General features: G+C 36.8%; 1 protein-coding gene across 3 annotated transcripts in view; it reads left to right on the plus strand.

Moving 5' to 3' along the window:
* The window catches only part of LOC117406423 (MAP3K7 C-terminal-like protein), a 30940-nt gene extending 18286 nt beyond the window's left edge, over nt 1-12654 (plus strand). For 2 of the 3 annotated variants that reach the window (XM_059028706.1, XM_059028707.1), the window contains exons 4-6: nt 552-613; nt 7169-7284; nt 11367-12654. In XM_059028706.1, coding sequence (XP_058884689.1) covers nt 552-613; nt 7169-7284; nt 11367-11547 — 359 coding nt within the window. In that variant the 3' untranslated portion in view covers nt 11548-12654. The remainder of the gene's footprint in view (nt 1-551; nt 614-7168; nt 7285-11366) is intronic. The other variant, XM_059028708.1, reaches the window with a different exon arrangement.
* The last annotated feature ends 2681 nt before the right edge of the window (nt 12655-15335 follow it).

Raw genomic sequence — 15335 nt, forward strand, 5'->3', positions numbered from 1 at the left:
TTCACAAGTGAATTACAGTACAGGCCTCACAGCTGTATCTGAATCAAGAAATATGTTTATTTTGTCCATGTTTTTAAAGATATTGGGGAAATTTGAAAAAGATTAAGTTTTGCATGTGGTCTATACATTACATACTGTACATAAATCACTGATTTAAAGCTGACTATTACACATGCGGCTACCGGGGGAGACTCCACACTCTCCTTATCTATGCCTAGATAGAACATGTCTCAGTTAAGATTGCTGTAATGTAAAACCCAGTATTGTGGGTTTGTGTCACAAACTTAACATTATCTTAACAAACATTTTTTCAGGTTTGCATGGTAAACACAAACACATACAGCATTGACAAACATGTGGGTTTAATGGTTATGTATGCAAACCATGAGCAAAGTGCTGTGTGTTAATACAGTCATTAATAAGGTAAATAGATTTGTAAAAATTGGTAATTTGCTCCATTGCATCCACTGTAGGAAAAATAATAACACAAGAGATTATTATTTTTATGCATTCATAATGAATCTGGTTTTAAAGTGAATTTATTTTTTCAGAGTTGAACGAACCTGACAACTCATTTCCATTGGCATTTCCAGACCTTGACCAGCAATTACAGGTAGAATTGAGACCATTTTTTTTTCTTATCAGAAAAAAGAAATGTTGATGAACCTTTTATATAACTATTTAGACCTAAAAAGCCAGCTATGTAAAATGTTCTGTTATCTTGTTATTTTATATATGGTTATATTTCCTTGTAGTATATTTGACTGTTTATTAACATGAAACTTCAGTGAATGGTAACTACTTGTTATGGCGAATACTACATATGCCACACAAAAGGAGTTTGGCTTCAAAGCATAATGTCAGCTGAGATTGAAAAATGGTTTTCATTTGGCTTCACGTTGTGGTTTTATGGCCAAGGATCTATAAACAGAGCAGACAGAGGGCTTGCAGGTGTTAAATGAGCTCTTATTTGACTGGATGTAGTAATAAAGGGATTTTAAACCTCAGAAGTTTAAGGGCCCTCAAATGTCTTCAGTAACCTGTTCTTCTGCAGCGCTCTGCCCCCATGGCATGTAAGGATGTAATGATTGAAACAGAAAATGATATACAATGTGAAACACAAAGAAAAATGGATTGGTTAAGACAACTGTTATAATTGGTCCATATTAAGTTGCTTGCTAAAGCTTGATCTCCTGGTTGCAAGTCAGTTGCAGTCACAATGGGCTAATACAGGGGTTCACCTGGGGGCCCCCTGCGTCTGCTGGTTTTCATTCCTACTAAGCTCTCAATCACTTAACTAAACCCTTAATTGAACTGATCATTTGTTTAATTAGACATTTTTACTTGTTTTCAGCTCTTAAACAGTTGCAGAGTTCAATTTACTTATAAAATGTTATAGCTAACTTTTTAAATCTGCAACTGTTTAAGAGCTGAAAACAAGTAAAAAGGTGTAATTAAACAAATTATCAGTTCAATTAACTGTATAGTTAAGTAACTGAGAGCTCAGTTGGAATGAAAACCAGCAGACACAGGGGGTCCCCAGGACCGAGTTTAAGAAGCCCTGGGCAAATAGCTTCCATGTGGTGGGCAAGGGCCTTTTCAGGTGTAAAGTACTGTACTGTACCAAAAATATTAACTTTAGGATAGCCTGCTTGGGGTCAGGTCATATACAGATCCTGTCACTAGTTCAATATTTAACTTAACTAAAAAAAAAAATGATTTCATTAAAATCAAACAAGCCTATTTATGCACTATGTATTCTGGTGACTTTGAAATGTATTGACACTTTAAATCATTTATAATATGCTGTGGAATTTGTTTTCAGAATATAATACGTTTTAATTTATAATAATTTTAAAATACAGTATAATGACACTAACAATTTTTACTGTTTTTTAATTGGTGAATTCACAGCCCCAACATAAAAATACATCAGCACTGGTGTTTAAAGTCATTTCATGCAAGGTGATGCAATAATATTTCAAAAACAAGGTTTTCCAGCCTTCCTTATTATATTCCATGTCAACACTGGGTAAGCAACACAGTGCCCACTAGGCTGTCTCATGATACATGCAACACTGAAATCACCTATTTCTTCATTTGAACCAATTTGTACAATGACAACAGTGCTGGTAATTCTCAGTACTGAATTCAAAATTACAAGTGTGTATATTAACCTATAGTTATTGCACAACAACACACATAAGAGGATCCCAGTTCAGACACTCAGTAAAAGCATTTATTACAACAAATGGAAAATGTAGGACGTTGGCAATTCCTCCATGTTTTTTTGGACCTCATTTCTGCTTTTATATGAGGAACAGCAGAAATGTTAAAAATAAACATTTCCATTGAGGCTAGTTTAATGCCTAGTTTCAGTGTCTCTATAGTCTCATTCGCAGGTCATGTACAAAATGCTGCACTGACAGAGCATGGCTAGTATCTGGACTGCTAATTTGGTCAATCAGACTTGATGCTTGCTACTTGTGCCCCTTCACACTTCCTACAGGGAGACATAGGAATGAAAGGTACATGTTTACAGTGTCTGTAGACATGTACCATTTTTTTTATTTATTTATTTTTTTAATCAAAATACAAACTCAGTAAATTCAAATTAATAGGATATTCAGAAATCATAATCAATTCTTTAGCAATCTGTTTAATTATATATCCCTTAATTAGAATCCATGGCACCTAAACTTAACACTCCATTATATTTGTTCTTATTCATTCTATATTTATTCTAGCACAAATTTCAATTAAGTAGATTGCTTCAATTATTTTCACTCTGTCTGACTTACATTTTTTCCATCAGCTATTACCCTGCCCCTGGTCCCTGGTTTATTCAGTACAGCGACACCTTGTTATCCTCTCTCTCTCTCTCTCTCTCTCTCTCTCTGCTTATACATTTATTACATTCCCACAAATTTATTTTAGTCGAACTGGGAATACTTAATTTTTGTCTTGCAGAATCGATGCAGGGTATGATTCAGTCGTCTGTGGTTCAACTTGTGTCAGAGGCTGACTTGCAGAAGAGTTTGTCTATTTTTCTGTACTTAATTGAACTAATAATTAACTTAATTAGACCTTTTAATTGTTCTCAGCTCCTAAAAAGTTGCAGATTTGAAGTTATTTATCAAATGTTATAGTTAAATTGAAATCTCCAACTGTTTAAGAGCTGAAAACAATTAAAAAGGCCTAATTAAGCTAATTACTAGTTCAATTAAGGGTTTAGTTAAGTAATTGAGAGCTCAGTTTGAATGAAAATCAGAAGACACATGGGGTCCACAAGGACTGGGGTTGAAAACCACTGCTGTATAGCAAGGGTCACTTACAACGTCTCACCCGAAAGACAGAGCGCAAGGAGGTTAAGTGACTTGCTCAGGGTTACATAGTGAGAGCTGGGATTTGAACCAGGGACCTCCTGGTTACAAGCCCTTTTTGAAACCTCTGGACCACACAGCCTATGCGATGCAAATAACAAAATACTTAAATATGTAATTATTGGATAATTAAACATATTTTTTTTTTGGTCTGAGCCCGTGTTATGCTGCCAGTAAGGGTCAATTAACAGCACAATACAGATTTATGAATCAGACAAATAATATATTAATGAGAAAATTGGTCTCTAAGGGCACGTTTTTCTAACATCACGATGAGTGATGTTTTTTGACGGTAAATGCCGTTTATGCATCACCCGATGAAATACTGTCCATGTTAAACACTGTTACTGGCATGATAAAGAGACCGTAAGTTTTATGAATATGGGCCAGAGAGTGGTGAGGGTATGGAATGGGTTACTGTGGCAAAGTGGTTGCTGATTATGTACAGGTGCAGAGGTGATGCAGTGCAGAAATAAACAGACAGAGATTTGTAATCTGGTATGGAAAAATAAATCCAGGTCTGGTGACCAAATAATAATCTCTGGTTATACACAGCGATGCGTAAAACACGGAGAATAGTAACAGGGATTGCAGCCCTAAACAATAAACACAGAATCTCTCCCACAATATACAACCACGGTCACCAGTCCTGGGTGCGTGCTGTAGTGCTCGTGGTGGGTGATACAGTTTAAAGAGTGACAAATAGTGCAGTGCTGTTCCGGGTTCAGTGCTGGCTCTTAGCGACAGCTCCGGAACGTGTTAGCCGTCTATAAACATACAAGTAACAATTATAGACAAAACAAACAAAACAAACACTCACGATACGCTCAATACACAGTGCACGGGTCCTTCCGGGTTTATTTCGAAACCAAAAAGCGAAGGACAAGATTTACAATTCTCCGGCCCCTTTTATGCGGTTATGCATGACCCCTTGGTAAATGATTTCAGCTGACTCTATTGCCTGCAGCTGCTACCTCGTTTACCTTCCAGGTCAATATGTTCCCGCACCGGAGTCTCGTCTTTTTCCAGGCTGACTGACTTCCCGACCCAGGGAATGAACTGTCAGGACAACCTGTCCAAAGCCTTTCCCTTAGTACCCTCACAGGTCGAGAGGGAGATTGACAACCAGAACTCATTATATTTGTCGCATATCCCACCGCTCAGAGTGGAGCTGAAGGAACACTCAGCTGAATCTATCTTTCCCATATGCGTTTCATTTTAAAAATAAAGCCTTTGTTTAATTTTCCATTTAAATATGGTGTTTCTGCAATTCAAATGTTAGATATGATGTTCATGAATAAAACTTTTCAGTTGTATCCAATAGTATGTCTTTAATTTTCATAACGAAGCATTTTAAAAATGTATGCGTCACAGTGACCTGAGTGGCGGTTGTAGGTAGTTCGAAAATCCGCCGGCTCTAGTGTTAATTCTTTAAATTTTGGCCTGTCTCGGCCCAGAATAACTGGGTGTGGCAACCTTTCTGCCACCCCTACTACCAGGTGACGTTTTATCGGTTCTACCGATAAGTAGACTTTTAATGTGGGGTATGCTGCCGTGTCTCCTTGGATACAGGAGATGGCCACCTGACCTCATGGCCGCCACGACACACTGCCCAAGAGAGCTGTTCTAATCAAGGTTTGCTCACACCCTGTGTCCACTAATGCATGGGTTTTCACATTTCCTAAAACCACATCAATCATACAAGGCCCCTCCCGACCATTTTTCCCGCGCTTACCTATCTCAGGTGCCCAATTACACGCGGCCACGTCACACTCCATGGCAGCGGGGCATGACCTGGCCAGATGTCCCGGTTGGTTACACCTAAAACAAGTTGGGGGGACAGAGAGGGCAGTGGTTAGATATCTGTCCCATTGCTGGTATGGCAACAGGGCAGGGGCAGCACCTCTACCCCAGCTGGGGGCCAACCTTCGTCTCCATGAAGGGGAGGCAAAGGGGCCCATTGGGGTTGGCGGTCTCAGAGGTCTGGGTCCCGGGGCTGATGATGGTGGTGGAGGAGAGAGAGGAGGGGCTCGGCTGCTCCGAAGGGTGGGAACCGACAGTGTCCCGTTCTGGACGGAGACTAGGAAGTCCTCAAAATCCTCGGCCAGTTCAATGGCGTCTTCCAGGGTGTCGGGGTTGTGACCACATGGCAGAATTGATCCACAACCACCACCTCCCCCATTTGCAGGTTAGTTTTCTTCTCAGGGGGTCAGCCAGTGTACCATGTGGTCACACAACCACTCCGCAACCACTCTGGGGCGTGTCTCCGGGGATCTTCGGTACTCCCTGAACTGTACCTGGTGAGTCTCTGCCGTAATGTTGAGGCGGAGGTGATAGCCAGCCGCTCAAGCGCGACCAGGTACGCCTCTGGGTCATCCTCCGGCAACATCTTCATCGCCCGAGCCTTCGGTGCCGACATTGCTGGTGTTCCTGTAGAGGGGCTGGTGTTGTGGAAAGTGCCAGCCCTACCCGTTCAATGAGCGCAGTGTAGCGTTCCTCCCTCCTTCTCTCTTCTGTCTCCCGTCTACTGTCCAGAGCCTCCAGCAGCTCCGCCAATGCGTGACGATCCATGTCCCATGTCTGACACCACGTGTGGCAAAGTGGCTGAGTGGAAACAGGTGCAGGAGTGATGCAGTGTGGTAATTAAACAGAGCTTTGCAATCCAGTTTGGAAAGTGCGCTTTATTTTTATCCAGGTCTGGTGACCAGTAACAATAATCCACCGGCAATACACAGCGATGTGTACTGCACGGGGTAAGCAATAACGGGCTTGCAGACCCAAACAATAAACAATACGTATCCGTCCCACAATAATACCAACAAGGTCACCAGTCCTGGGTGCGTGCAGTAGTGCTATTGGTGGATGATAGTTTATTTTGTGACAGTGGTGCAGTGCTGTTCCGGCTTAGTGCTGGAACAACACTAAGCCGGAACAGAATCGTGTTAACCGTCTAGTGATTCACAAACAAGACGAATTACACAAAGACAAACAAAGAAAACACTCACGATACTGAAACAGTGGTTATGGGGTCTCTCACAGTCCTTCTGGGTTTATACACTCAAAACCAATGCAGAGGAACAGATTACGATTCTCCATCCCCTTTTATGCTGTCACACATGACCCCTTGGTAAACGAGTGCAACCGCCTCTCCAATGTACTCTACATAAGGATCAGAATTGCTGAAGCTAACCTTCTGTGGGAAACCATGTATATATTATATATGTATATGCATAATATGCATATCAATATACCGTAAATGTTCAACAAATAATGCACGAATAGTGCAAAGCATTCTTATAAATTATTGGTATTTTTTTTTTTTTGGTATTTGTGTAATGCTATGTCTGGGTTTTTGTTTTGTGTCCCTCTTTTTTTTGTATTACATTTTTTTGGTTGCCAAACAAGGCAAGCTGCACTTGCGGTCCTTCAACATGGCCTAAAAAGTCCTTGTAAACCCAGTTTTAAGAAATCTGCACGAAAGCAGTACAGGGGTGCATTTTTTTTTTTTTTTAATTGGTGCTAAACTGTTTTGAAAGTAGTGCTAAATTATCAAACCCTGCCCTAATATTGGTAGTTTAACTGTTCTGTATAGAATGCCAGACATGCCTGTTATGTGCTAGGATATCTTGAATAAAGAGTCAGAAACTATTTAAATGGCAAGTAATGATGACACAGATAACCTCACAAGCCGTTTCACACCCTTGCAAGATATTGTTGTGCAACTGCTTCTAAACATGTTTTCTTATCTCTACACACACACAGCATTTATTTTATATTTTATTTAGCCATTGCCTCCATGTCATGCTTCCATGGAATCTGTGCAAGTCTTCAAGGACCACTGCAAAATGGCCAAAGAATTCTGTGACGTTAAAAAAGAAATGGCTTTACTGGAAGAACGAAAGTAAGTAATTACATTACAGCCTCCTACAATATAGCACTACCAAAGACAGTAAGCAGCACAGGTGTGTACGGTGAGACAAATAATCAAATTCGTAATTGATCATTGAAATTGAGTAAAAAACCTTTAATTTTACCACAACAACTAATACTAACCATAGGATGCGCAGTCAAAGTAGTAAGATTCTTATGATGATGTTTGTTATTCTTCCTAATAATATGACTCATTGAATTTGTGGTTGAGTCCTTGCATAAGGGGAGTGGGGGTTTGTCAAGCAACTTCTTTATAAAAAGAAAAATCTAGTGATTGTTTTGTTTTTATTTAATTAAAAAAACTCTACATTTATGTACACATATGCCATGAAACTAGATAATCTCTATCATATCGGTATATATATCATATCATGTTGAACCATGTAATGTCAGACAAATAAAAAATGCAACAATACAGTTGCAATTAAAGTGGAAATACTTGAAATATAGTTGTATTAGAAAACTTGAAATTAGGTCTCAACCATTGTTTTCAACTGTAGAATTACAAGATTTATTGTGGTGGCCATTCCTATAAGACGTGGGAGAACAAAACAAAGCTAACTCTCAGATCAGCTCTAATTAGTCCTTCATTCAGCGGAAACAGACAAATAAACAGGACATTAGCACAATGAGAATGCAAAACTGATGCAACTGATGCAGATAATCTTCAGGGGTTGGGATGACAAAGCAGGAGTATGCATTGTCACTGCACGTACTGTTCCTGACGTTAACAAACTACTGTCATCTGAACCTTTACTGGCACTTAGAAATAGCCTGTAACCATTGCAAAATAAAAAAGAAATACAAATCAAATCATTAATTTCAATGTTTGGACAGGAAAACACCACAGACACAATGCATATTGCTTGTCACACTTCCTGTTGGGAGTGGACGGCGTGCACATTAAAAAACTAAAACCACATACCAGTAAGAATTATATTTACATTGTTGTTTAGTTACATTGCTGGATAGTATCATGGTCTGTTATTATGGAGTAGTGTCAGTGTGTGAAAACAAACAGTAAATCTCCCCATTTTGTTTTGCTATTAGTTTTAACCAGGACTTGGAGCTTGCTGATTCATGTCTGTCTTATACAATTCTGCATGCTCTGATAACAGCCAAGGTTAACAAAGCAGTTGTCTTATCAGGAATGATATTCACACATTAAAAAAAACGCAACAACATTGAATTAAACTTCACTGACTTGACACAAGCTCCTTAAAATTAAGAATGATGGTTGGATAGCCACCATGTACACCCCTGGGGCAGATTTGATGTGCATATAGACTATGACATCACACACACAGGGGTGACACTGATTATAGAAACATATCTTCCTTCAAAGCAGATCTCCCATTATATGAGGTTATGAAAAGACAACAGCTTTGGTATAGTGGTAACATCAATACTATATAGAACCATAGCTCTGAGTTCAAAACGCTCTCTTTTTTATTATTTTTTAAAAATACATATTAAAAAATGGACAACAGTATAGGCTACAGAGTAGTGCATGTTTTTTCTCATGTACTCTAAATATATTTATGACCTCAAATGTTTCATGATTTTTTATACACAGAGAATCAATGCTTTAATTATCCAAAATGTGAATTTTTTTTATAAATACATTTAGTGTACATTAGGAAACAATCAACAGCATACATGATCTGTATTAAAATTGCCTTTATTAAAACAAAGCAGGACTTTTTATATGGCTTTAAAAAGTAGTTACGTTACCACTGTACTAGGGCTTTTGCCTTTTCAAAATGCATAGAATGGGAGATCTGCCTTAAAAAGTGTCACCCCTGTGTGATGACAGTCTGTGTACAAAAACAATGGATACTGTACGTGGCTTGTAGATAAAGTACCACACCACAATAGCCACTTTGATAAGAAAAGTAAAAGAGTACAGTATCTTATGTGATAATGTTCTCACAGTTGTATATTATACTCTGGACTTAAAAGCTTGTTTCATTGTAGCCTACATCCAGATGTTCAGCACACATTGAATATTAACAGTGAAGTGTTCTCTTTGTGGTTTAACACTTATCGTGAGTGTAAAAAAGTTTTGCAGATAATCATATTAGCTTCTTGGCAAATAGAAAAACATGAAATGTTTGCTGGCAAGAAATATTCAATAACTCTGCAAAATTGAGATGCCACAAAATGAACATACTTACTCAATTCAGTTAATAAACAGTGGTTATAGTTTTGTTTGTTTCTGTAAATATGTCTGCAGTGAGACATCCACAAAATGAAGTTACCACAGATATTTCCTGTTTACAGTATTTATTATTTTGTTTTTATAAGTCAACAAAAGAACAAAAGTTTTTAGAAGAATAAATATGTGTAAACTACACATTTCCTGTGTGATTTCAGCAGCCATGGATTGCAAGAGCCTTTATTAATGCAACACGAGTAAACATGAGTAACAGAGCACACCCTTGCCAAACAAAGCTCCTGTTCTTGTTAGGTGTTTGTAACTAAGCACACAGTTTAGCACATTTTACAAACTCTGCCTGATGCACCTTATGCAACATGTGCAGATTCCTGGCAAAAAATTGAAAAACAACCTTTTTTTGATAATTGAACTGTTTCACAAGATTTGAAACAGTTTGTCCTTATAAAAGGTTTCAAATGGTAATGTAAATAGTAAAAGCATAGCAAAGTGTAATAAAGCACAGTGAAGGCACTGTAAACTATAATGCTGGTAAAGTATATTTCAAAACATAGATAACATGCTAAATCTGTACCTGCCTCTATCAAAGTCTGTAAGATCTGCTGTATTTCCCATCATAACTGAAACTAAATTGCAACAGGAAGATAATGCAGTTTTTTTTTTATATATATATATTGCAGCATACATGTCAGTCAGGAATTCCATATGCTTAACAAAAGCCTAAGAAAGCATATGCTAGATATTGCATTCATATGCAGAACTATTAGTTACACTTTCTCCAATTTAATGCAAGAGGTTTTTAGATATAGACATAATATATACTTCCCACTTACTTGCTGGTGTATTACTAAGATATGCATGAGTATATGTGACATGAAGTCCAGAAATACTAGATACATCATGACTTTGCATTTAAACTGAGAAACATACACTGAGAGACTGCACATGCACACTGCAATGACATCATAACAAATCTCCAGTGAAAATTCAATTGTATACCCATGTGACATACTGTTAGCAGAAAGTGTTCTTTAATGTTGTAAACTGAAATAATTTATTCCCATATTTGGAAGCTGTGTCTGCAATGAGCAGGAACAACTGACAGTGTCCTAAGCCTTTTAGGATACATTTTTCATCGCTATTAAAACGTGCAACAGGCAGTATCTTGTGCCATGTTATTATACAATATAAGTGTAAATGGGTTTTAAAGTCCAAAGGTAAATCTTTTTATGGTATGTTTTGCAAGGGAGCTTTCCTCTAGACATTTACATCTTTCAGACTTTTACAATCTTAAAGGAGTGATAACCAAGGTTAACAATAATTACTAATTATATATATATATATATATATATATATATATATATATATATATATATATATATATATATATTAAAAGCAAAATATCCATGATTCTGTTTTAAAAATTAGGAAAAACTTGAAGATGCTTCAGAGACTTTAAACTACTGAGTTTGTTTATTTTAGTTTTGCATTTTACATATATTTTTTCGTGCTTTCAAAAAATATTATTACACAAAAAAGCACTGAGAACAGAGATAAGCCTTGTGTATCACTCCTTTAAACTTCATTGTATGTGATTTCTGCTTGGCTTAGAAAGCTTTTTCATGATATAGAGAACAACAGAATTTAGTTTCTACTAATATTCAACAATATTGTATTTTATAGTCAGGAGAGTGGTGTTTCTGTACTGGGTACTGTATGTGCTTATGATTGGGTCAGTATCTCTTGATGTCACAAAAAACAGTTTGTAAACATTAATTTAGGCTATATATATTTTAGGATACACTATGCTTTACTCTGATATAAGTATTTGTTTTTGTAAGTATTGTGCATTCTGATGTTTTTATTGTTTCCTTTAGGAAAAAGCTGATGGCTGAGCTGGATGATGATGAAAAGGAGAACCTGGATGCTGCTCGACTGGAAAGGGAGTTCAGGGAGCTGGCTGAAGAGAATCAGACTCTTATTTCGTGCCACAATCACTACAGTGAACAGCTTGAGATACTCCGAGTACAGAATCAAAAACGACAGGGCTCATCTTAACCTGCTGCTCCATCAATTTAAATGTTAATCTTCAGTCTTGATCAGCCTGAACCATGCATGTCCTTAAATGCTTTTACAATTCAGCATATGATGTGAATGGTCTTTTCACTGCTTTTCCAGTTCCATGACACTGCAGTGAACATGGGAACGAGCTGGCATGGTGCTTAAAATAAGAGATGTTTGATAAATGGGACTCTGTCCCACATTCTTCTTATCCAGCCTTTTTTTTGAAAACTACTGGCAATATTTTAAAATACAGGAAACTAATGTTTTAGCGTACGCAGTTGTCAGATTGGGATGATGGTTTTTACTAGTTAAAGAGAACCAATCAAGCATAGTCTCAAACTTAACTAAAGCTATCTGCTTGTTTCTAATGGAGAGCTGGTTTAAAAAAGTATGACATGAAGTTAATAAACACTGTTTCAGACAGCAAAGACAATTACTGCAATGAATTTGTAGTACAAATTCGCATACTAAGGGGTTATGTTATCAAATACAAGTTTCTTTACTTTTTAACTAATTTTCTATCAGGTCAAGGTTTCAATACTGTAACCTACAGTACTATATTTGTAGTTTTATTTAATGGCTAGCAAGAAAATGTTGTACATGGGTCAGTAGAATTTAGATGCATTGTGTTAGTTATTTAGATATCCTTCTGAAATCTCAGTGACCGCCTAAATTACTTTTGGTCTACGTAGTGTGACAGTAAAATCAATTGCTGCAGTCAAAGATGCAAAATAAGTTTTTAAGTCTTGGCATATATTTGTTAAATATAGTTTCATAATTCTTGCAACACTGCTGTTTTGATTGTTTTCTAGTCTACTTAAGTGTTGAAGAACCCTGTGATGGTCAAACGGTGTCTCTCATGGACATTTCTCCTTTGCATATCATCCTCTGTGTACCCTCCAGTTTTCGTGATTCTCTGACAATGTTGTGTGAATTATGACTCACCCTGTATACAAATCCTAAATGATTAATTGTTATGCATATTAGCCAAAATAGCATTTAATCATTCTCATGCGCATTTCTCCAGTATTATGTAAACGTATATATTTTTCAAATGTCTATTACCTTCGGTTATAATAAATAAAAAAACAGTTTTGTTCATGTGTTTTGACAAGTCCTTAAATCAAACAGCATACAGTGTATCTACAGAAACCCATATCCCATCCCCAGCACCACAAACCTGCACAGGTTTTCCATTTTTTGGTAGGCCATATAAAATAATACATTGGTAGACAGTAATTAGGTATTTTTTTAAATAAGATATACTGTATGTACAGATACCAACATGTTTAATTTTCTTTGGAAAACATAATACTCAAAATGATAGAAAATCAACACAAGCACAGTGTTCTACAAACGTGCCCATGTACCTTAGATTTTTAAACAGTTCTCATTGGTATGCTTTGATTTAAAATAAGTGTCCCGAGTCTTCTATATTCTGTACATACCTCAATAAAAATAATGAATTGGTTTCTGTTGTCTACATTAGAACATAAGAAAGTTTACAAACGAGAGGAGGCCATTCGGCCCATCTTACATTATTAGTTTAGTCTACTGTACACAAACCTTTTTTTTTTTAGAAAGCAAACTTTATTAAGCATTCTGTAAGGATATCTGTGCCATAATTACAATTGAATCGTCGGGCTAGTTCACTTAGACAAACAGTAGGGTAATGTTCTGTAGGTTATACTGGACATTACATATTCAAGCCTCAGAATATGCCCACCTGGGATCAAATCTTACTCCAATGGATCAAAAACAGATGGAACCTTAATTCAATGACTTGTGAAGTGTAGTTTCTTTGAATTCCCAAATCACTCATATACTGTATATTAACAAAAGCAAATGTTCAGTCTGTTTGTACCTCACAGAAGCTCCGATAAAACAATAAGCTACATGCATAGTTTCTTGCTGACTCACTGTATATTTCCTTATGAAAAATTGCACGACAGTTTCTTGATATAATAAAGAAGGTAATGCACAAATTGTACCATTATTGTGGAAGCTGGTAATACAGTACAGATGAGAGCACAAAGAGGTAGATTATATATAGCTGTTTGTTTGTAGTATATTTCTGTAAGTTCATTAATAATAAGATGGTGTCTCTTTAAGACTCAGGTGGGAGTTTAGTTATGGTTACAAGATGTATATCCATCAGCCTGTTAGTTCTGAAAAACTAAGTGTAATTGCAATAGTATTATTTTCACACATTGTTGTTATCACATAAATATATTATATTACTTAAGCAGTAGAACCCTGGTTACCGGACTGTAGACAAAAGGTGTGCACTTAACAGAAACAGTCAACTACAGCAGAAATGGTCCATTGCAGAGTTGGGATAGAAAAGCAACATTACCTTTTTTTTTTTAATTCATCAGAAAAGTCAAATACCATACAATTAGATAGTGCCCTCTAACAGAGATTCCTGGGTAGTGGGTGTCTTCTGGGAATACTGTTACAATGCACTTCCTAGGTAATTCCTGTCAGAACCACACATTACAGACCTACAGTATATAGTGAATAGATGTGCATGTCATGCAGAATGTGTGGGACTGTTTAGTTTGCTACAAGCACTGCAGTTTTTTGAAAGGAGAAAGCACCATGTTAATGTATCAAAACTAAGAAACAAACAATTTGAGTGCTTATGAGTGAAAATCAACTAACCATACTGCTTACATCCCCCGTTTGTCTGGTTACTAGAAGCTGCACTTTTTTTGGTTCTTTATTTTCTAAGTTACAAAGAAAATAAAGACTGAAGTGTAACTGGTTTGAAAATACGGTCCAATGTATCTTACTGTAGCTTCCGCATTGAAGTTATGAGGTATCAATAATTTACATAAAACATAAATAACCATTGGTGCCACTGCAAAGAGCAGAATGCTGCATTTTCCTAGAAACAAAACAGCTCTTTACATATGGTGCTCTTCATTGTGGTCTTATGATCACTGTAAATTTTATGTAAATGTAATATACATAAATTACATTTTAGAAGTACTAAAAGAAATTAAAATGATATGACAAAAGGTTTGATTTAAAGTATTTTTCAGTGTCTTCAAGTGTATATTTTATTTATTCAGCCTTTGAGAAACATAATTCTCATTTACAAATGATCTCTGGTTTTAATGGGTTATTCAGTACATTGTGTCTTGTTTTTCTATTACTTGTGTACAATTGAAATTAGCACCCTTCTGAATGCTAAATAATATACTATTGAAAACAGCAAGCACCCTTTCCAACAAGTGCTAGATTATATATCATTGACAACAGCACCATTCTAAGAAGAGCTAGATAGTATACTATCTCAGGCCAGTCAGTGCACCAACACTGCACCGAATGCACTGTACCGTCACACTGTACTCAGCATTAGCAGATAAAACTGCATATTGCAAACATAAACATGCACAGTATCACCAAGCAGCAAGACAAATCATACTGGCCTTTACACTATATGTTAGTGTGCAGCATACACTAGTAATTTCAGTGTGGCTGCAACCCTTTATTGTGGAACTTGTAAGACTGTACTGTTTGCTCCATTCAAACCCTTTCACTTCTGAGAGAAGATTTTTCTGTTTTGACTTTGTACTGAAGAACCATTGTGACTCACAGAAATTCTGTTTAACTACTCTTCAAACAATTAGCATATCTAATGGTTTCTCCACCTGATTCCCCTCTAGGTATATAAATTCTGTAAAGTCACGCTGGAAAAAAACAAAACAAAAAAACTAGTGTATCTAACCACAGAACAGGACACCTCCCCTCACAATTATATGATTCAGCTCAAC

The sequence above is a fragment of the Acipenser ruthenus genome, chromosome 8 (assembly GCF_902713425.1).
Source record: "Acipenser ruthenus chromosome 8, fAciRut3.2 maternal haplotype, whole genome shotgun sequence".
Lineage (NCBI taxonomy): Eukaryota > Metazoa > Chordata > Actinopteri > Acipenseriformes > Acipenseridae > Acipenser > Acipenser ruthenus.